At 46.1% G+C, this 23,628-nt stretch overlaps 1 protein-coding gene across 3 annotated transcripts in view; it reads right to left on the reverse strand.

The window, feature by feature from the left end:
• The window catches only part of LOC106575182 (rho guanine nucleotide exchange factor TIAM2), a 107,210-nt gene that overhangs the window by 53,553 nt on the left and 30,029 nt on the right, over window positions 1-23,628 (reverse strand). For 2 of the 3 annotated variants that reach the window (XM_014151838.2, XM_014151537.2), the window contains exons 2-9: window positions 18,502-18,615; window positions 16,914-18,077; window positions 12,494-12,977; window positions 11,626-11,798; window positions 10,043-10,267; window positions 6,692-6,877; window positions 6,433-6,579; window positions 3,186-3,239 (exon numbers count right to left, since the gene is read on the reverse strand). In XM_014151838.2, coding sequence (XP_014007313.2) covers window positions 3,186-3,239; window positions 6,433-6,579; window positions 6,692-6,877; window positions 10,043-10,267; window positions 11,626-11,798; window positions 12,494-12,977; window positions 16,914-18,071 — 2,427 coding nt within the window. In that variant the 5' untranslated portion in view covers window positions 18,072-18,077; window positions 18,502-18,615. Of the gene's footprint in view, window positions 1-3,185; window positions 3,240-6,432; window positions 6,580-6,691; window positions 6,878-10,042; window positions 10,268-11,625; window positions 11,799-12,493; window positions 12,978-16,913; window positions 18,078-18,501; window positions 18,616-23,164; window positions 23,283-23,628 lie in introns of those variants that run through there. The other variant, XM_014151621.2, reaches the window with a different exon arrangement.

The raw sequence follows: 23,628 nt of genomic DNA on the forward strand, positions 1-23,628 counted from the left end.
TGCACCATATTATTTATATTTTATCTTTGAACTTTCTTCAAACTACAAATCTACCATTCCAGTGTTTTTCTTGCTATACTTTATTTACTTTGCCACCATGGCATTTTTTTGCCTTTACCTCCCTTATCTCACATCATTTGCTCACATTGTATATAGTCTTATTTTTTTATTATTATTTTTTTATTTTTTTATTCTACTGCATCATTGATTGTATGTTGTTTTACTCCATGTGTAACTCTGTGTTTTTGTATGTTGTCGAACTGCTTTGCTTTATCTTGGCCAGGTCGCAATTGTAAATGAGAACTTGTTCTCAACTTGCCTACCTGGTTAAATAAAGGTGAAATAAATAAATAAATAAAAAATATTTTCAGAAGATGCAACAACAGCAGGGTCTCGTTAGGTTTAACAGAGAAATCATCAAGGTAATGAGTTCATGTTTTCTTATGTTTTGGTACCTCGGATTGGACACCGAGTCTACTGTGCACAATTGTATTGGACAGACTATTGAGCAACACCCAATGCTATTCCTATGAATTATTCTGGATATAATGACAACAAATTACCCAGTCCAGTGGGCTTATTCATAATATGATCTATTAATGAAATAACATGATAAATACATTTTGTTTTCCATGTTACACCTGCAATTTTAAACAATACAAGTGGCTTGAATTAACCTATTGAACATGATTTTGTACTGGCCAACCCTTGAAAATCAGACATTCCTCTCAATTTGGTGCTTGAAAAGCTATTGTAATTATTGTAGCCAATTTATAAGTTCTCCTGCTCCCTTTATAATTATCCGGGGATTTTGTTTTTGATACGTTTTTGTGAGGGATGCGGCCACTTTTGTTTGTTTCCCGTGTGTGGCAGAGGAAGAGAGGTGGTGACAGGGGGAGCACACGGTACAGGGGTACAGGCAGGAAGAGGGGGCAAGGTGTGGACTACAGTACAACAGGTCTGACAGGACTTCTGGTTGAACATAGGTGGGATGGGGGCAGTGGTGGGGGGATGGGAGGTGGATCTCACAGGTGTGATATGGCCTGTCACGGTCTCTGGAGAGTCAAAGATTTGTACAGGAACCCCATGATGACATTCCTATGGGATACAGGTGAGGGTTCGCTGGCAGACACTGCCAGAGTCCTTTATATCCCCCATCAACAAACTGAAACTCCCAGACCCGACCGCTGATATGCAGCATTCCTGCCAATCTTATAACAGAGACGCAGACACCCACTGACGACCCCCACCCACCCATCCACCCCTTCCTTCAGTGGATTAGGGAGTTAGATGACTGATTAATAGAAACATTGCTGAAACTAAAGCCCAGAAAGACCCAACACAGGCAGAGAACAAACAGGAGACAGCAGTGTGTGTTGAAAGGAGAGAGAACAGAAACAGTGGATGAAACACATGGGGACATAAATCAATACAGCTTCCTCTCTGACATAAAGGAGCCCAATTCTAAATCAAAATGGATTACTGGAAATACTTCATCCAATTCCAGGACAGAAAGAGGAACTTTGACAACAACATTAAAGCTCGTCCTAAAGAAAAGATGTTGTTGTCCCTAGCCACATCAGCCACATGCTATTCTGATGCTGGGTGGAGCAGTTCATGGCTCCAACATTGGCCACATTCACCCTGGTCCCCTAATCTCGGACTCAGTCTCAATACAGAGCTTTGTGTCCAGGGAAATAGTGACGTGAGCCTACCGGATGGATATCCTGCCCTCTCTGTCTGTTCATTGTGACCCCTCATGTCAATCTTTATCTGTCCCATAGATCCCAACACATTCAGGACAAGTTGTTCTGCAGAGAGGAAGAAGAGAGCAGAAGAGCCACAGACACCAGAGGAACAATGCTATATGTGTGAGAAAATGCCAGACAGTCTATTTGTAACTGCCTGACAACATGTTTGTAACCAGCTAATAGTTCCAATGTGTGATCCAATGGGATTTACAGATACTGTATGTTACTGCTCAGATGGTGTGTATTTCTAGTATTCACTCAACACATTCACATACACACTGATGCTGAGTTTCCATCAGATTTACCTCAGTGTTTTACCCAAAAGGCTCAGACTTTTGTTTCCATCTCCATGGACCGGCACCCATGTCTCACTGGGCCATAGCCTCGGAGAACCTGCTCTGAGTTGGGGCCAAAGCCTGGACACTGGCACTTTTAGCTGACATTTAACTGTGAACATGGGTTAACCTTTGTACGGTTAACACCTTCTCACAAAGCAACTGTCTTGATGATGCAGAGGTTGTTGATTCTGCTCTTTACAAGGTGTCAATCATTTACTCCTCTCCTGGTCACACTCCTGATGGAAACAAAATAACACTAGAGCTTCCATTAACAAACACTGGTGACAGATGGAAACTGAGCAAGACCGAGCTTTTCAACACTCTCTCTCAGCACTTTCCATTATGACCTTCCCGTTGTGAAGCGGAGCCACTCACTACCTCACCAGACCCTGTCTTGTATTTTACCCCTGCTGCTCAGATGAGGGGTGGAATATTGAACACCAGGGGCTCTATTGGACACGGTGTCTAACCGTTACTAGTGGGTAACCAATTGGTTCTGGTAGTTTAAATAACTCATTGTGCACACCCTTTTGAGCACTTATAAATAAGACATTAGAATTCCTCTATGATCTTGGCTTTGTACAGTATTTCTTATAGTGGGTTCTATTGCCCTTCAGATACAATGGGGTCCAGATTTCTCTCTTTGTGATATACAGATATGCAGTACAGATAGACAGACACCTGCAGATTGGCATGAAAGGCATCTTAACTTTGATCCCACTCTGGTCCTATGTACAGGACAGACCCCAGCCCAAAGTCTGCAGATTCAGACACAAGCTGCAGGCATGACCCTTAACCCCTGACCCTTGTACCTGGGAGATGTCATCCCACGGCTTGTCATCGTAATGCGTAACCATGAGGCTTGCTGAGACACATGATACTGTTGATCTATGTCTCAGCCATATGCGCTCACTTATAAAATCTAGCCTTTAGACTCTCAGTCAATGAATTGTATGATTGTTTGACACTTGTTTGACATCTAATCTGAAGTAGAAATCAAAACAAAATATATGGTATTTTACATTTTTATATCCTTACTCCTAAAAGGTAATAGAATTAGATGAAACAGGCATATGAAAGCGTAACATGGACTGACCTCAGAACTAGTGGGTGGGAGACAGTGGGGTTGTCCTCCATCACTTTCAAAGATCTGCAACAGAGAGAAACACATTTCCTTTACTTGTTAAAATCCCTGTAGTCATCTATTAAACAGCGGTTACCCATAGCAGCAGACTTATTACACAAACACACTTTGTTATTATGTAGCTAATTAAAAAAGTGTGCAGTGAGGGCCTGGTACTTTGATACTATTTCCATGCGGGCTGGGACTGGGACTAGGGCTAGGACTGGGGCTGGGGCTGTGACTAGGGCTGACCCTGCAGCTGGCACTAGGCCTTGGGCTGGGGCAGCCTGTGAGGCTCCAGAGGGAGGCAGTAATAAGTAGTGTAGAGATACAGAAACAGGACTACTGTGTGGCAGGAGTGTGAGAGAGAGAAGAGATGAGAGGACAGACAGGCTGCCAGGGTAGAGAGAAGGGCGGGGGATTCCTCCTCCAGATCCCCTCTCGCTGACTCTACCTCTTAATCTCTCTCTTCTTGATCCCTTACCTCTCTCTCCCTCCCTCCCTCCCGATGTAAAGCATGTTGTAGCAGGCACGCAGGTAGGCATGTGATGAGTCCCTAAGCCCTCTAGGAAGAGTGACTCAGCAGGTTCAGAAAGATGACTGATGACACCATTGCTCTACTGTACTTTAACACAGCTAAACCCAACACTCCGCTTCGCTTCAGTTGAGAAATGAACATGGCCTCTCCAGACAGATGGCAGTAATAGTGATATACAGAGCATTGACCGCCGTCTACGGAGGTTATACATGCTGTATGCAGCACTGAGCAGGTCTTGTTATAGTAGCTGTAAACACCGCTGCCTAACTGCCGTAAAGCCTACTAACTTTAGAACTCTTAAACTTCTCCCACAAATCCCTGGGCCCTCCGGCCTGCTGCAGCCACTGAACCCTGGCCAGGCAGCTCATAGGGTAACGCTACACACCTTTGTCTAACAGAGCGAGGCCCGTGTTGAGGGAGAGCATTTGATTTTGGAATCACCAAGCAGGGAAAATAGGATTGGGGCTTAGTCAACTGAGATGACTCAATAAGAGGACTGTGGGACGTCGTGGGAGGGGAGCCGGTAGCTAATGTTTATAGAAGTAGAGAAAGAGAGCTGGAGGGAGAGAGCCTATGTAAGAGAGAGAGAGAGAAAAAGGAAGGAGGATGTGAGAGAGAAAGTAAAGGAGTGAGAGAGTTTGGCATTATGAGATCAGCCTGCTGTCTATTCTTAACAAAAATATAAAAATGGAACATGGAACAATTTCTAAGATTTTATTGAGTTACAGTTCATAGAAGGAAATCAGTCAATTGAAACTCATTAATTAAGCCCTAATCTATGGATTTCACATGACTGGGCAGGGACGCAGCCATGGGTGGGCCTGGGCCAGGCCCAGCCAATCGGAATTTGTTTTTCCACACAAAGGCTTTATTACAGACAGAGACGCTCTCCCCCCCTCCCGCAGATGATCCCGCAGGTGAAGAAGCTGGATGTGGAGGTCCTGGGCTGCCGTGGCTACACATGGTCTGCGGTTGTGAGGCCGGATGGATGTACTGCCAAATTCTCTAAAACGACATTGGAGGCGGCGTATGGTAGAGAAATGAACGTTCAATTCTCTGGCAACCACTCTGTTGGACATTCCTGTAGTCAGCATGCCAATTGCAAGCTTCCTCAAAAACTTGAGACATCTGTGGCTTTGTGTTGTGTGACAAAACACATTTTAGAGTGGCCTTTTATTGTCCCTAGTACAAGGTGCACCTGTGTAATTATCATGCTGTTTAATCAGCTTCTTGATATGCCACACCTGTCAGGTGGATGGATTAACTTGCCAAATGAGAACTGCTCACTAACAGGGATGTAAACAAATTTGTGCACAACATTTTTGAGAAATAAGCTTTTTGTGTGTATGGAACATTTCTGGGATCTTTTATTTCAGCTCATGAAACATGGGACCAACACTTTACAAGTTGCGTTCATATTTTTGTTCAGTATAAATCCCTCTGTAATAAACACGTGTCATATTGACTCATTGGGAGGACAGAGAGCAATGATGTCACACAACTTGAAGGCTTAACTCATCTCCAGGAAAGATGGGAAACTAAACACTAGACCGGCACTACTGACCCTCACACGCTTAAAAGACAGCAGATGTACCTGGAAAGCCATCAATCTACAACTCCCCTTGAAGCAATTTGTCAGTCTTTTTAATAGGCACCAACATCATAGAAAAGGCACAGAAACATATCCCAGCTGGAGAGCTTAGCTTTGCAGGGGAACCTGTGAATAAGTGTGGGGCTGTTTAATATTTAGTGAACTTACACAAACCATCTGTTTGTCGCTGTAGGGCTGGGTACAGCAGGCTACAATTTACCACATATGGCTTTTAATAATTCATGGTACAGAACTGTTCCTGCTCGTCGTGCACTGTGAGCCACCTCGGCCTTCTGCGCTGTGAAACCAAACTGGGTCTCATTAGCTAGCCTGCTGGAGCTCCCAAACACACCACAATCAACATCACACACACACAGAGCCCCGCGGAGGTGGAGGGGTGACGAGAGTACTGGGAGGAGCAGGGAAGACTCGGTTTAGTCTGCATTAAGGACACCTGGCCTCCTGTTTGGAAGAGCACTACAGAGAATCAGAAGCTGGTAGTTAGCAGCGTCTACATTATAGATGGGTGCTTAACGCTCCCTACAATCAAAGTCAGTCCATCAGTCAAAACCAGTAAGAGACATGGCCGTAGAAACATTTATGAATCCTCAAAGTGAAGCCTACAGCTCAGACACAACGCAAAGCAGAATACTGTCTATATCAGAGAAAAGATTGTAGTGATGTTGTGACATTCACATGTACTGAAGTAAGCACTGACATCTTAATCTAGTGTACTACACCATTATCCTAATTCATCGGTTTTCATAATAGGCTAGATCCTGGGAAGTAGGTCTGTTCCATGCCTTAGAAGACTCTGCTGGGCAGTACCTTCAGGGCATAGGGGGTGGGGCTGACAACATCAATAGATAATGAGCGTGTGGGGAAGAGTAATTACAACAAAAAATATGAGCTTATTACCTTTAAAAAATAAAATCTTGTTTATGGGGTAGAAATACACACCAGGGCCCCATTTCAACTTTCTCTTAGAAATATGAAAAAGTCCTGCTTCAATTTCCTTGTAGGTGTGTGTGTGTGTTCTCTGTATGGGCATTTAGTGTGTCCTGTGTGTGCAGTATGTCCAGGTACCATACCTGTCCTGCAGAAGGTCTCTTGTCGCGGCCCCTCTTAGTGAGATTGTCCAGGCCTTTGAGGGAGGAGAAGAGGCCTTTCTTGTTGCATGATCTCTGGCTCAGGGACACGGAGCGCCTCCTCAGTGTGGCCTCATCCCTGGAACAGATCTGACGACATGACAGACATAACACACCGTCAGGACTAGGATGTACCTCTGCAGTCACAACCTGCTTCAACTTCAGTCTATATAGACCCCCTCCATCCCAACCAGAGACTGACCAGTGCATGGAAGGAGGACACAGAGAAGATGCTCAGGCGTCCCAGGGCAGTCTTGGAGGGCCGGCTGGCTGCAGCCAACAGGCTCTTGGGGTTAGGCAGTTCGCCGCCCTGCAGGCTGGCCAGGTAACAGCGCATCCTGAACAGGTCCATGTTAAACTTCTCCAGGTTCTGCTCCCACTGCTGAATCTGTAGGTAGGGTTGGAGAAATGAGGAGGGGAGAGAGGGGTGAAGGGAAGGGAAGAGAGGGGAGAGATGGAGGGAGGGAGGTCAGAGAGAACATTTAGGGTGCATTCCATCAAGCTGGGATTGCTTACAGATGTGGTGGTAGTGGGAGTGGGGGGCAAAAACTGGTGCTGGTTGAGGGCAGTAAGGTTGATGATATAGTGAAGGAGGTGTATGTAGTGTGTGTGTGTGTGTATCTTATTCTCTGCAATAAAAGTCATGGGGGGGGGGGTTGACGAGCACCAGACCACCCCTCCCCCCTAAATACACACACAACACACTCACCAACACAGAGAATGAACACATGCGTCGAGACCCTTTTTGCACTATGTACTGTAAAGTATGAGATGGTGCTTATTTGTAAGCTTGGGGGGGGGTCACTTTAATGAGAGAACTGTGGAGTTAAACGACTCTATACAATTTACTTTTATAGTGCTAGTATGCAGAGACTTCATTTACAATACAGACCAGTACGGAATCCACCCTCCCATTAACTGATTCAGACTGATGGAATCCTTCATGGTTGGGAATGAGTTGGATAGGGGACCAATCTGAGCCTAGAACATTCCACCATCGAAACAGGACTGTAAAGACCAACAATGATCCTGTTGCACAATGCTGTGTGTTCAGACAGAGCTAACACACGTAAAGGTTCAACCCAATGACATTATGAACACTATGCCCTTCTGGAGCCAATGTGAGCCGGTGTACAGACATCTAGTGTATGGTCATGTGTCATTAATATAGTGTCCTCCCAGGGTCAGAGTCTGAGCAGGGCTGTATGGTCCTAAGTGTCATGCTTGGTAAATCCGCTGAGATAACCCTGTATCCCTACGGCTTCTCTAAGGCTATTACAGTGGGGTATTCTGGGGGACAGGAGAGTATCATTTTAATTGGAGAGCAGGCATTACATTGTCAATTACAACTACAGCACGCGGTGTCACAGGAAGGCCAAGAAGATCATCAAGGACCTCAAGTCACCCGAGACACTGCCTGTTCACCAGCTACCGTCTAGAAGGCAGAGACAATACAGGTGTATCAAAGCTGGGACCGAGAGACTGATATGTTTATACATACACACCTTTTCTATTCACATAGTGTCCATAATGTTTATACATACACACCTTTTCTATTCACATAGTGTCCATAATGTTTATACATACACACCTTTTCTATTCACATAGTGTCCATAATGTTTATACATACACACCTTTTCTATTCACATACTGTCCATAATGTTTATACATACACACCTTTTCTATTCACATACTGTCCATAATGTTTATACATACACACCTTTTCTATTCACATACTGTCCATAATGTTTATACATACACACCTTTTCTATTCACATACTGTCCATAATGTTTATACATACACACCTTTTCTATTCACATACTGTCCATAATGTTTATACATACACACCTTTTCTATTCATATACTGTCCATACACACCACCATACACATATACATTTATATTCCGGACTCTGACATTGCTCATTCTGATATTTCTGAATTTGTCTTTTTCTTTTTTGTATTTGTGTGTATTGTTAGGTATTACTGCACTGTTGGAGCTAGAAACATAAGCATTTTGCTGCGTCTGCAATAACATCTGAAAAATGTGTACATGACCAATACAATTACATTTCAATTAGATGGACTCCTCTTCCCCCAGAGCAAAGACAGGAAGGTTATGGTTTGATAGTTGATACGGTTTAATATTGGACACCGCATAGCCACAATTGGAAGCACCACACACAAACCCATGTCTGATTGTAAATAAGATGTAATCATTCTGTCAGGCAATGTTAATCCATCATCATATCAAAGAAGCATGGCCATTATCAGAAAGAGAATCAGAAAGAGGCTGGCATGGATGTGTATGTCAGTCTCTTTACCGCTGAAGGCATATTGTACCCATCTGGCCTTACAGCGATCCTATTTACTCCCATTTCAGTCCCATTAAGTGGCAGGAATGGGCCTTTTTTCTAAGACATACAGCCTCCTTTGACTTTCCCCCTCTCTCTCTCAATGATTGTACATGCCAACCTGATTATGACTTCACTATGGAGGGGAATAGAGAGACTTCAAAAAGGCACTGATTTTGAGAAGGGGGAGGGTAAACATCAAAGTGCCCTCTCATAGCCCATTCACCCCCCATCCTAAATCTATCATCAGCCGTGGGCGCCCGTCTCAGGGCCTAACCCTGCCCTCTCCCCTCTGACCCTATCATTGGCTCCAGACCTCTCTGTCTCGAGGTGCTATGATAGCTAACAGAAAACAGACACCAAGTCAGTCTGGAAGACAGACACTGCCCTCCATGTCATTCCCATTGGTCATGACAGCCATGAGCCATTCATCTTTTTCACAGCTATGTTACCTCATTGATAAGAATATTACAAAAACATAGCAACATCCACCTTCAGACAAAGTCAAATCCTGGATGTTGAGCTTTCATGTCTTGCACTCACAACCTTCCAAACACAAACATCCAACCATCACAAACACCCCCCAAAATGTTGCAAGTCCAAAATCACTTTCTTCTAATTCAGAGTTGAAATGCTTTGAAGCAACCAGACCCACCTCCAAAGGATGAATTACTGCACTATAAATCTGATATATACTCATAAGTAGCTGGGACTGTTGAGGGGGCTGAAATGAGAGGTGGGCAAGCTAGCTTGGTGTTGAGTCTTCAGCCATTTCCATGGCTCACTACATTATATGTACGGGACAGTTTTAGCTGTGGGGAGAATCAGTGATTGGTCTGTTTTTCTCCTCAGGCAGGGTGTTAGAGGGGCTAATGTTGAGAGGTTATTATATAGAAAAACATGTGGAATCCCAATCTGATTCAGTGGGAAGCACCAGCCTGCCGCTCCTCTCCTATCCTCTGAGAATATGTTTGGACAGCCATTAGCTACATTTAGGCTACTTCTCCCGCTTCTGAAAATAAGACATGGGGTTTTAGTCGCGTGGGTTGATTCACAGCTCATATTTTTAGAGCTGCTAGATTCCTAACAAACACACTGAACAGACCATAGAACAGATCTGTCTGGGACACTAACCACTGCTTCACTGTGAGAACACACCACCATCAACACAACCTCTGATCATCATCTACCTCATCCTCACCTGGTTCTCGATGGCCTTCCTGTTCTTGGGATCACTGACGATGGACAGCTGCAGCTCAGCCATCTTCTTCATCTTACCGTCCATGTCTATCTTCTGCAGCAGGCCTCTGATCTGGCTCCTAAGTAGACGCACCGTATCCTCCTTCCCATGTCGCTTAGCGAACAGAGAGGCACTGGCAGAGTGGATGGCTGTCACCCAGTTCTCCAGGTCTGTCTGGTTGCTAGCCTAAACACACAGAGGTGAAGGTAGGATATTAGATGGATGTTTGAGGTAAGAGCATAAATGGTAAGACTAGATTATTACTGAAAGAGAATTCGTCCTCAATGGCTTATGTGATGGTATAAGCACTGCAAGATGGAGCGATGATAGCGATGCCATGAACGACATGCTTCTGGGCTGGGCTCTATATCTGAATGATTGACAGTTATAAGAGCAGAGCACTTTGCACCCATATTGTGTTCCTATCTTCCTCATGGCATATTATGATCTTCATGACAGATTTTCCCAATTTTCCCATCTGTACGCGATTACGTAATTTCACAGTCAATACAGTCAATCTTGAAAGGATCATATAGCTTGACAAAAACGATTCCATTATCAGAGGACATGGTATGAAATGTGATAGGAATATGAGGGAGAAGTGATTCATGTAGGACACATGAGGGAGAACACAGGCTTCTATGGTGCTTCATTTTATAGACTTAATGGTTTCCTGACCTCTAGAGTTTGAACTGATGTTAAATCCACTTCACCATTTTATTAGCTTTACTCAAAACACCACAACTGGGATTTCATGCCATACCCTCAGAAAAGAGAAAACTAGTGAGGCCAAGTCAGGCCTTAAGTCTCTCTGCATTCAACAGTGGAAATAAGGTCAGCCATACAAACGGAAAAGCTCCAACTGGAGAGTTAAATTATAATAATTTACGAGCTAGAATCATTCAATTGAGAGTCTAAAAATACACAAGTGTGTGTGATTGTATGTGTGTGACTATATTTGTAAAACGTCTCCGTCCACTACTATTCAGTGTGAATATGCTGAACAGTGCGTTTGTTCCCTATTGTTCAGCTGACACAGTCAGTGTAATCTAGCAGTAGACCACACCAATCTGCTTGGCTGCCCAAGCAGGAAGAGGCTATCAAACCAGGCTGCCACAGTAGCACGGGACACGCGTTCCTTTCCAACGACAAAAAACATTCCCCACTAAGTAACAGCTTCTGCTCCTCATTTGTGTGTTGGACTGGCTGGAACACTAAGCATTTCAACAAGCAGAGCAGAGTGATGGGGGAAATCAGAGCACTAAAGCCATGATGTGCTCATGAAGCTAACGCTAAGCTAACAACACGCTAACGCCAAGCTCATGCCACACAGGCTCTAGGATGGAGGAACCACCAGCTGGACTGAACAATATAGTTGTAGTGTGACATTTATGAACACATGAAGATTTACTGTAGCTATACAAACCTATGGAATGTTTTTTCTGAAAAAAACTATCTACAGCATATCCATCCACTTGGGGATAAATACTGTGGACATCTACATTCTGTAGTTTTGACAGTGAGTTTGAAGAGGTAGACCTCACCTGGAAGAGGTAGACATCTCCGTAGGTGTTGCTGAGACAGAAGACGTTCTCCTTCTTGGGGTGCTCAGGAATGGCCTGGACGATACAGTCCTCTGCAAACAGGGCGTAGCGCGGAGACAGCTCCTGCTCTGGAGAACCCTTACCATAGGTCTCATAGAACAACAAGGTACAACCTGGAGGAAGAGGTTGGTCATTAGAAGGAGGAAGAACACAGCTCAGAGGAATGTCCTCATAACCTGTCATTTATTTGTCTCTGCTGTTCTTCAGTCATTTACAGTAAAGTGGAAGAACGGCTGAAGGACACACACACTCTCATGCTCCTGGCATGAGGTTTATCTATTTAGCCGGTAAATGCAGCAGTAAAATTCCCTGTAAGCTTTTAGGATAGCAAAGGATCAGTGTACAGTAAATGTAATGCACAGGCTAAGTAAAGGAGATGGACTCTGCCAAGGGCACACTGTAGTCTTCCAGAAAAACCATGTGAAGAGCTGCTGCTGCCCTCTCTTTAGTGATATGTCTGGTTTTACTTCAACTTTAAATGTGATTTAAAGTTAGAAACGGACATTCCCCTCTGTCGCCCAGCTTAAATTACATTTCAGTTGATGTATTCCGCAAACAATTTAGTGGCTAGATCTACTGAACCTGAGGATGTAATGCCTCCAATGCTAAAGTTCAAGTTACACTTTGACCTTTAGTTGCCCTATAACCCTCCTCACACCTTTAACTCACCTTTCATTGTGACCAAACACATCAAGCTCAACTCCATTTCAGTGAGGTATTGAAGGTCCAATTCAATGTGTATATCGACTGGACCTTAGATCGCAAAGTCACAAACCGTCTTTCTCTCTGGCCACCCACCCCTACTCACCTTTCAGGGTGACCCAGTACTGTTTCCATTTCCTGCGTGTGACCAGTTCCAGCTTCCTGTCCTTGTGCAGGGTGAGGAGGGGTTTGAAGGAGAGCCAGCCGGCCCTGCGTACCACCCCTTGCTCCTTTTCAAAGAGCATGTCTAGCTGCTCCAGAGAGCCGCCCGCAGACTCACTGCTGCTCTCCCCCCCTTCTGTCCCCGTAGACGGGTCTCTCCTCTCACCACCTCCCCCTGCTCCTCCACTACTGCCCTGCCCCTGCCCCATCCCCGTCTCCAGCTCCTGCATGAAGTTCTCATAAATGTTCTGGTGGAGGGCGTCGCTGCTGTGGTGGAGGGCCCCTGCAGACTGGGCCCGGAAGGCCCCAACATTGCCAGGTCCGCCAGGGTACCACAGGCTGGATACCTGGGAGGGAGAGCTGGTGTCAGCTGTCAGGCCGTCCACTCCACTGTCAAAGGCCTCGCTGCCGTCCTTATACCTAGGCTCCTGGAAGGGCACAGAGATGAGAATAAGGTGAGGAGAGGGATGAAGTGAGAGTGTGAGGAGAGCTTAGGGAGAGAGGGTGGGGTGATGGGAGAGTGTGAGGAGATGGTAGAGAGAGAGGGTGGGGGGGAGACTGTGGAGTGAGAGTAGGGATGGGGGGTGAGACTGTGGTGAAGTAGGGAGAGAGGGTGGGGGGAGAGTAGAGAGAGAGGGTAGGGGGAGAGTGTGGAGTGAGAGTAGGGATGGGGGGTGAGACTGTAGTGAAGTAGGGAGAGAGGGTGGGGAGAGAGTAAGGTAGGGGGAGACTGTGGAGTGAGGGTAGGGGTGAGACTGTGGTGAAGTAGGGAGAGAGGGTAGGATGAAGTGAGAGTGAGGATTATTTTTGGCACAGAGCACGTACTGTCTCGATGCCAGAACTTTCCAGACTGAGGGAAACAAATTCCTGAGGCTGGCACCTAGGTGACTGAAGTTCTTGAGTCTGCGAGGACACCCTGGCTTCCTGATCTCAGTAGAAACACTACTTCATGTGATTGCGCTCTTTCAGGGGTAATGAAATCCCACCTGCACTCCTCTAGATTGCAACATCGATTCTCCCCTGGCAACTGGGTTGGGTGAAATTCAAAGTGTTCCAATGCCCTTCCAAAGCAACCCTTCCTCAGTCTCTCGCCGAGTCTACCCCCTCCTCTCACTGTCTGCCAACCTCTCCTTTCCTTTCCATCAACCTCTCCCTTCCTTCCCGGTCCGTCAACCTCTCCCTCCCTTCCTTCCCTGTCCGTCAACCTCTCCCTCCCTATCATCCCGGTCCGTCAACCTCTCCCTCCCTACCATCCCGGTCCGTCAACCTCTCCCTCCCTACCACCTGTCTGTCAACCTCCTTTCCTTCCGGTCCGTCAACCTCTCCCTTCCTTCCCGGTCCGTCAACCTCTCCCTCCCTTCCATCCCTGTCCGTCAACCTCTCCCTCCCTACCATCCCGGTCCGTCAACCTCTCCCTTCCTACCATCCCGGTCCGTCAACCTCTCCCTTCCTACCATCCCGGTCCGTCAACCTCTCCCTTCCTACCATCCCGGTCCGTCAACCTCTCCCTTCCTACCATCCCGGTCCGTCAACCTCTCCCTTCCTACCATCCCGGTCCGTCAACCTCTCCCTTCCTACCATCCCGGTCCGTCAACCTCTCCCTTCCCATCTCGGTCCGTCAACCTCTCCCTTCCATCTCGGTCCGTCAACCTCTCCCTTTCATCCCGGTCCGTCAACCTCTCCCCTTCCATCCCGGTCCGTCAACCTCTCCCTTCCATCCCGGTCCGTCAACCTCTCCCTTCCTTCCCTGTATGTCAGTCGTACCTCCCCTACTCTTCGTCTACCCTTTTTTCCCCTTAGTATCCCATAGTCTCTGCTTTCCTTCCCAATCCCCTACCCCTCAGTCTCCCGCCTTCTCCCAAAGCTGTTTCTCATTAGAACCTGGGCCTGAGTGGCTGGCTTGGCGGGTGCAGCGCAGCGAGAGCTCTGAAGCCCAGGTGGAGGGCAATGAGAGCTGGAATTAGTCCTGATTTGGGTCGACTCGTTGAAAAGAGGCTGAGTGGCCAGACTTTGTGATATATGGTGAAATGTGGTTCATTGAGCCAATTGGAAGCTGGCGGTGATTAGGTGGCCATGGTGGAACTAGACCCAACAGAGAACTCCAAACAGGGGCAGAACCAGGCCAGTGTGGACGCCTGAATCAGCTCTGTCCTGGGCACCACAGAGTCACCAGATTGCAGAGAGACCCAATGAATGTGTCAGCATCAAGCTATAACAACTCTGAATGTCTCCAACTAAACTATACAGAGCTCAATTCGAAACATCACGCTCCAACATTTGCCCATGAAGAAGTTTGAGTCAGAACACTGAAAGAGATAATTTATCTAAAACAAATATCACTCTGCTCATTAGTACACGGTTCTGAAGCCTGGGGTTGCCCAATGCCTACAGATACAAACATTTGATGTGTGGTAGAGTTGAACGGAGAATAGGGATGTGATTGCTACTGTGATTGACCAGAGCTTGTTGGGGTGTTTCTCATGGACCTTTGAAGCTTCGCTGGGAACCTGAACAACTTCAATCACAGTCCCTCAAAAGCTCCTGTCCTTCTCATTGAAAAGGTCAATAAGTTCAATACTGCATGGACGTTGTATCCTAGGTCTCTCCCCAAACCCAACACATTGCAAGAGATTATCAGGGTTTAAGATAGGAATTAATTTAGAGTGCAAGCTCTGGCCCCAAGAGAAGTTAACCCTCTTGTGACAACGCCGGTTACGCCCAGATATTTTAGTTAGACCCTAATGCCCTAATGAACGAGCACCTATCCATTCAGCACACACTAGTGGATTGGGTCTCTGGAGAGGAGGACAGAGTGTTGAGTAGAAACCCAGAGCAGCGCCACCAAATCATAATCACCATGACGACCACATCATTAAGACTGGGGTGGGGTTTCGAAATCTTCAGCTGGGAATTAGTTTCAGTAACAGAGATTTCACAGGCTTACAGCAATTATCTTGGAATGGTTTGAAAAGCATTTTAAAGTTTACAAGAGAATTAGGGCATAATGTATGATTTAAAGCCTCAAAGTCACGGAGGGCCACGTTTCAAGCAGTTTTTAAGCTAATTTGGGAATATCTAACACATTTTTAGGAATTAACTACTTAGCCTTTGTTGCAGAAAATATGACTATGGTGATTACATTTATGGGGCTTAAATGCTCTAAATAAACTATTACAGACCCATAACACACATCTACACAAACACTCTATCCAATGATTTGGCATACAAGTCATGGTTATTCTAATACTGTACAAAACAGTCTGGTGTCATTTTACAGGTCCGGTTCTCAGCTGTCTGACCCATACTGCAACACTGACCTGCTGTACATCATACAGACCTGCTGTCAACTGGTAGATAACATCTATTTTCAACCACTCACACAATATCTCAATGAAATACACAGATGAGCTTGTACACTAGAGAAAAAATAAAATAAAAATAAAATTTAAACAAAAAAAATCGCTGTTTCAATCTCCACTGTGCAACAACAATCATCAGGACCCAAACTGGAGGATATCGTCTGATCATAACAATGCAATCAACAGCAAATGATATACAATGGGGCGATGCTTCCAACACAGGTCATTCTACATATTCCTTTCATTGGCATGATGTTGCTAAAAACACTAAACTGACATGACCTCTTGTACCCACCCAGACGTAGTCATGGAATCTGCAGACCCCTTGGCTTTTCATCCTTCCTCTCCTTCCCTATGTTTCATGCCTTATTCTCCGGTAGACGACTGCATCTCTACTCCCTACACAATGCACCATCCGCTTCCCAAATTTCATTCCGCGGTACCCTGTGGTTCCCTGTACTCAGACAGCTGGTATTGTGGTACTCGGGATCGGGGACAACGTTGTGTTCCTGGCGAGACGACACTGACCAGTAACAGTCCCCAGCCAAGTAACTGTCAGAGAGTTGCTTCCTCTGTGCCAAGCACTGGGAGACTCCAGAGTCATCATATTCTCCTGTGGAGCCAAGGAGCTGCAGACAATCACATCTCAAAACAGGGAAATTCCTAAAGAGATTAGACACACCTGATGCAGCTAAAGCAGTACCTCTATTACAGATTGACCACTAGAAATATGCTATGGCTACAGACCTAACTGCAAACACGCTGTAGGCCTACGGGTTGTACATACCAAGCCATTTGATTTGATTAGATTTTTGATGAAGATAGGGATAGGGTGTAACCTGAGCGGAAGCGTTTCCTTGCCACTGGCTCGGTTTGCTCATTGTTTAGAACTTTGTGACACTTTGTGACAAATGTTTCTGTTAAAAAATATAACACATTTCATAGATTGTAGATCAGGGTCCCAGTGCTCAAACACAGACAACCCCAGATGACAAGCCCACTCACCTGTGTCTTCCTCTTCTTCCTGCTGAGACTTCCAGTCCAGTCGCTGAGGCGCCTCATGCGGCTCCTGACAGAGCCAGAGCCCTTCTTCAGGGTGGAGACCTCTCCATTAGGCTGGGCCTTACGGCAGGGCAGGGTGTAGGATGAGTACTGCGGGGCCTCTGGACACTGCTCCTCAGCAGGCACGTCCAGGGCCGAAACAAAGGAGGCCCGGTGCTGGATGTGATGGGAGTGAAGAGGGGATTCCCTGTACTGAGCCGACAGGTCCTTAGCTGTGGGGAAGGTGGCAGCCATACTGGGGTCCCTGTAGAGATCTGAGATGGACACAGGGGGAGACTGCTGGCCAAAGGCCTCCAACTGGTCGGCCCTACGGTTTCCCATAGACCTACTGGAGGAAAAGGACTGGTCCTGGTCGCAGAGCTCCGCGCTGGGCCCCCAGGGCGAGTCGTACCAAGAGCCCTCTGAGCTCAGCGAGCTGCCCTTGCTAGTCCTGGCGGTGGAGGTTGAGGCAGGCTGCGGAGCACCATGGTGGGCCTCAGGCCTGCTGCTGCCAGGCAGACTGGAGGTGGACTCCAGGGTCGGGGAGAACTTGAGCAGCTGCACTGGCCCAGATGCCTCATCTAGCAGCAGACCACTGTTAGTGTTGGTGAACTCCACCCTCAGACTACCATCCTTCTTGATGACCACCCTGGGACTGCTCTGCTCCTCAAGCCCCTCATCCCCCTCTCCTCGCATCCCCTCTGGGGTCCTGTGTCCGTTCAGAGCATAGTCGTTCAGATCCCCTGATGCTCTACTGTACAGGCTTCCCCTGCCCTCATATGGGCAGCATCTATTCTCAGCTGGGAGGTGTGAGCGGCCTCTTGGTGGGGAGCCATGCCAGAGATGGCAGTTTGGACTGCCCTTCACCCCCTTGGTGACGTAATCATAGTGTCTGGAGACGTACGGCTCTCCTCTCCTCTGCAGGGGGGAGAGGCATCCTCGACCAACAGCCCTGGCCTTGTACCCCGAGCCCCCCGGCCCACCTTTCCACCACGTATGGGGGGACAGAACCTCTTCTTTGGTTGAGCGAAACTTTAGTGAGTAGGGCTTTTGTTTCCCTGGGAAGATTAAGCTGGTGCCCTTGGACCCCTGAATGCTGTACTGGCTCTCAGAGTTTCCCATTGCGATCTGGAAGACAAAAGAGACTCAGGATGAAAAAGTCTAATAATTACAAAGACATCCTGTTCTTCTCATTTTACTCCTTTTCCAGGAAAGGTACCAAGGCGGCGGTATCACCAGTGTGACCAACAAGCTTTAAGCCTTCATGGCTGTTATGTGTGATGGAAATGAATCAAAGAACTCTAGAGTGCGGTTTGAGGCATGTAGTGGCTTGGTTTGACATCGGTTTGTCAACTGTAATATGTTACTGAAGGCAGCTATGGCGCACTTGCTGTGATTTCATTGCATATTTGGTATAGTTGGCAATACTACATTAGCGTTAGCCTAACATTTTCCACTCCCTGCACCACTTAAACGACACTTACCTACAATCACTACCACTTATAAAAGCACTGTTAATAATCTCTGATAGGAGACAGAATCTGAGACTCACCTGTGTGTTCTAAAGTCTCAGTCTTGCCTCAGAGTTCCTTCAGTGGGCATGGTGGTCCTGGATTCCTCTGCTCTCAGGCGACCCTCTCTCCTCCTGCTGCACAGCCAGGACCATCTGAGGGACACACAAAGGAGAGCGGTTGGGTTAGGTAGCTATTGGGTTATCACTATGGAAGCACAGCTCTGTTAACTGCCTGTGACAACCCCCAATGTTTGATAACATGTGTTGCAATTAGGGCTGAGTCATAATCTGGTGTTCAGTAGAGCTTTGGGATTTTAGTGGTTAAGAAGAGGACACCCAGCCAATGATCAGAGGACTACTTTCCATTAAGGTTTCTGAGGAACAGATTCACTTTGCAAAATCCACAATGTCTGTTTACAAGAGGAACACCACCACATGGCTACTGTACCTCATCCGAAGAGAGGACATTCTTGGTATACTAAAATTGAATTACAACTACAAGCTTTCCCTGTCAAAGGCATATACAGTACAGAAATACAGTGCTTCCATGTGTTAGGCTCAAACCTGCACCAGGTTTCCATCCCAGTGATCCTGAAGGAGTCAGCCCAGGTGTGTCTCTGCTGTGCCACTCTGTCTCCATGACTACTGTAGAAACTCACTCCTCTCCTCTGACTCAAAACCCCTTTTATATTCCTCTCCAACCTAAACATTACTCACATTTTTCCTACTCTGCAGAACTCAATGACGTCTTCTTTGATCGGTTGGAAAAGTTTTTGAAAGCCTGCTACAGTTTGCCCTGCTGTTTATTTTTAAACACTGGAATTCCAGCCTTTTCTTTGCTTCCCGCTGCCAAATTTGTCCAGGGGCGGATTCCAAATAACAGAAACTGCTGGAGAGCGTTCTTACTGTAGCTGTGGGCTCAGCGGAAGAAAGAGCACAACCCTTGCAGTATATAACCCTTCCACATGCATGTAGCTCACGCTCCAGGAAAGCATTCACATGATACCCATCCTCTACTGGTGCAGCAGCAGCCCACGTAGAGCATGTGAGAGGCCAGGCCATAGTGTAAATACCCTGGGGATTAACTGATCTGTGGCATTACCTCTCCTTCTTACTGCACCTTGACTTTCAAGACCTTCGAGAGGCACAAGATAAGAGTCTGCTGAATGACTAGATGTTCTGTACTGTAGCATATAGGCTGAGGGTAATAAGGAATCCACAGCTCCGGCTTGAGAGTAAAGGAGATCTGTAGCATAAGTGTGATGTCACAGTCACACAAACTTGTTTTGTTTGGTACCTGTGACCTTCCCAATGTGGTCAGAGGGACAAATAGCACCATGTTAAAGGAAATGAAGCCTTGGTTGTGAGAATTTATTCTATCAAGCTTCTACGAAATGGGTCAGGCACAAGGAAAACAGTTTAGCCAAGTTTGTTTTTAGTCCTGACCTAATACAAACTGCTGCTAGCCTTCACCAGCTATAGCTGTTCCCACATCTTGTAGAACCACTACACAGATCATGAAATTGACATAGGTCATGCAGTAATAAGATTAAAGCATCTATTCCCTATAGATAAAGATGTAGGATCTTCATTTGATCATTATTTTGTTGATGAGAATTTGCAAACTTGTAGTGTATTGAAGGATTAAAAAGGCTTCTAAAGTTTTTAATTTCAACAAACACATTTCAGACTTGATTTTGCCCTAACGTAAAATGTATCAATCCCCACAAAAAAATATCCATTAATTATAATCCAGAAATCCTGACAGAAAGTGTTTATGGTTGCCAAGTCAAAGACCTCTAGCTCTGACAGATACAGTTAGAAGGGTTGTCAAGTCAAAGACCTCTAGCTCTGACAGATACAGTTAGAAGGGTTGTCAAGTCAAAGACCTCTAGCTCTGACAGATACAGTTAGAAGGGTTGCCAAGTCAAAGACCTCTAGCTCTGACAGATACAGTTAGAAGGGTTGTCAAGTCAAAGACCTCTAGCTCTGACAGATACAGTTAGAAGGGTTGCCAAGTCAAAGACCTCTAGCTCTGACAGATACAGTTAGAAGGGTTGCTAAGTTGAAGCCCTCTGGCAGCTAGAGTTCCCAGGGTTGCCGAGTTAAGGCCAGAGGACACGTGTCCAAGGTTAAGAGCCATCAGAGGTCATGAGTGCCTGGTCGACTGCAGTTGGCCGACCCACTAGGCTAATAGTCCCTGGCCTGTCCTCCACAGTGTTCCGTGTCTGTGGGAAAACCGGAGCATCATCTCTCACGGCCAGGTTTACCATCCATCTGCCGTAGTCGCCACATCTACCCCCTCCCAACCTTCTGACTCTGATTAGCTTTCACAAAGATTAGCCCCTCGAAGCTAAAGAGTTTGAAGCAGGGAAATTGCTCCACATTGCTCAAAATGCATATGTAGAAACCAAACAAAGCTCTTTAGGAGAAAATAGACAAATTCCTCTGGCGTGCTACAGGAGTCACAATGGCTGCTTCCAGTTCCTTTCACTGCTAGTTCTGACACAGAGCCAACTTCTGACTGAGCTTTTCAAACTTGCAGCCTTCCTTTGCCTGAATAAAAGCAAAGGCACAAGCACACTCATATTCTCGTAGACGTCAGCCTTGTGCTGTGGGCTGAACTGGAACTTTATTACAGTTTTGGGGGAGGGGACCACGTCTTCCTTGACCACAACACTGAACCCCTGCCTGCAGCCCTGTGCCTCTCAATAGCCTCTACACTGTAGGCCATCTGTTCTGGAGCAAAGAGAGCTCACCCTCCCCTATTCTCCGCTAGCACCATGTGACCTGGCATTCTCCTGCTAATGCCCCTGGATGACTCCTACAACCTCTCTCTGTTTAGTCTGACATCGTGTCTCAGGGATGGAGCCTTGGGCCATGTCAGTGAGGACACACTTCCACAGGGTATAAACACTGCATAGTTGTGTTGTAGAGAGGGTGGGGGGGTGTAGTAGTGGGGTGTCTATATCATGAGCAAACTGCATGTCCTTGTGACTGACACACACACACACACACACACACACACACACACACACACACACACACAAAGGCCAACAAGGCCAAGTCTATATTAGACAGTACACACTTCACACAGGGTTGCATATTGAGCCATGTTGAGGTTGTCTGTGAAAAACACTCTTGTCCTTGAAGGTAAACTTGAGGATCAAAGCCTCAAACCCCTTGACACAGCAGTGTGAAACATGGGGCTGGGTTGGGCCATCCCTGGAGCATGCAGCCCCAGCCTCAGCACTACAATTCCATGCTAGTGCACTTTTTTTACCCGGTAAACTACAGAACCCTGGAGATCAGGAACCACTAGCTGTGCATTTCTGGGCTAGCCATAAGTGGACACTGAATCTCGTAGTAAAAGAAAAATCCCACCATGAAATGAAGAATTCGTCTGCATAGCCCTTTCAGTGGAAATGATCAATCCATCAAACACAGAAAGACATCTTGGTTTTGGCTTCAATCTGACATTAAGTAAACTAGAACAATAAACAGGTAAAACTATTGTCTCATTAATCATTTCGAAGGTTTCAGGTCTCAAACTTCATTGTTCCCTCAGACCCATAACGTCATCTAGTATTATCATTCATTATCCAGTTCTCCCTGATGTTACCTTCCTTCTGTCAAATCAGTACCCACAGGACTCCTCCCTTATCACCTTCCTATGGCACACAGCCTCAGCCTAATACCTAGCTGACTCTTAAAGGAGCAGTACGGTATACTCTAGCCACAGCTGCTAGCAGTAGAACACTGTCTGAGAGTGAGACCCACTTTACAAGACAAGTCCCCACAGACTGATAACAACAGGAGTTAAACAAAAGTCAATAGACTGTTGTTGTAAGACAGAGAGATGTTTTTGCCTGAGCTCTGTCATACAGGCTGGATATTACATAGGATCCTGTGGCCATTCAGTTATGAGGAGGAAATAAAAGGCCATGGATCATAGAGTGAAGGCATACAGTATATTACAGTATGGTAGATTATACTGTATTGCCAAAGCCACTGAGCATCAAACTGCTTGTTAGTGTCCTTTGGAATATTTCATTATAAAGTCCGTCAACGGGCTCTGAACCAAGAATGACATGGCGCCCTATGAGCGATTTACAGAGATATATGTGTTAGCCATTTCAGAATCAGACAAATGCCAACAGAGTCAAAACATTTCTAAATAACATCCTAAACAGTGGAGCACTGATTATACCAAATGTACTGTTGCCAATTTTACCATAGGATCTAAATCATTGGCAATAAGACAGACCAAAAACACCACATTGAATGTAAAGAATCCATCGCAGTAAACTGCTGCAATAATCAGTCCATCTGACTCTGTTGTGACTGAATTTAATGCTAACAGTGAAACAAACAGTGAGCTGACAGCGAGGTCCCCTGTGGGAGAAAAGGCTCACCTTTTCACAAAATCAACCTGGCTGGGGTCTAGGCTACTATACAGAGCTAGTTAAACACTACAGCAGGGAACATGCCTGTGATTACTGCTAGAACCAACATCCCTAAACAATAGATGCAAAGTTCAAGTCGCTTGTACACAAAGAAAGCACCAAACACACAGACCTGTCTAAACCTGAACAACTGGATAGAAGACAACCATAGTAAAGTTTCTTCTGCTTTATCTTAAATCCTGGAAACAGAGGAAACACAGGGAAGGATGAAATAGAGAGACAAAAACCTCCCTTACCTCTGTCCAAAGCTTTCATCTAAAAGCTCTTTGAAGAGCAAGCAAGGAGAATCTAGAGCTCTCTGATCTTAAAGTGGATTCAACCAAGTCAGCCTGCCGGTCTTAAAGTGACAGTCACACACACACACACACACACACACACACACACACACTGACTGACTCACACACTGACTGAGGCACATGTGGAAACTCCCTCTCCCTCAACCAGCTTCTAGGCACAGCGAATTGTAATCCTCCAGGGTAACCGGGGCGACAGAGAATGGTGAGGAGGAGAGGAAAAAGTGAAAGTGCTCAAGCCAGCCTCACTCACTCTCCAGGTGGAAGTTAGGACCAGATATGTTTTATGTAGTATAGGAACTACTACACCCTCAGTGTTGTATCTCCTTTCTGCTGCTTTTCCATTGGGCAAAGTGGAGGATGCAGGAGCTTTTTATTTTTATTTTTGAAAGCCATTTTCCATGGGC

Source organism: Salmo salar, chromosome ssa01 (genome assembly GCF_905237065.1).
Source record: "Salmo salar chromosome ssa01, Ssal_v3.1, whole genome shotgun sequence".
Lineage (NCBI taxonomy): Eukaryota > Metazoa > Chordata > Actinopteri > Salmoniformes > Salmonidae > Salmo > Salmo salar.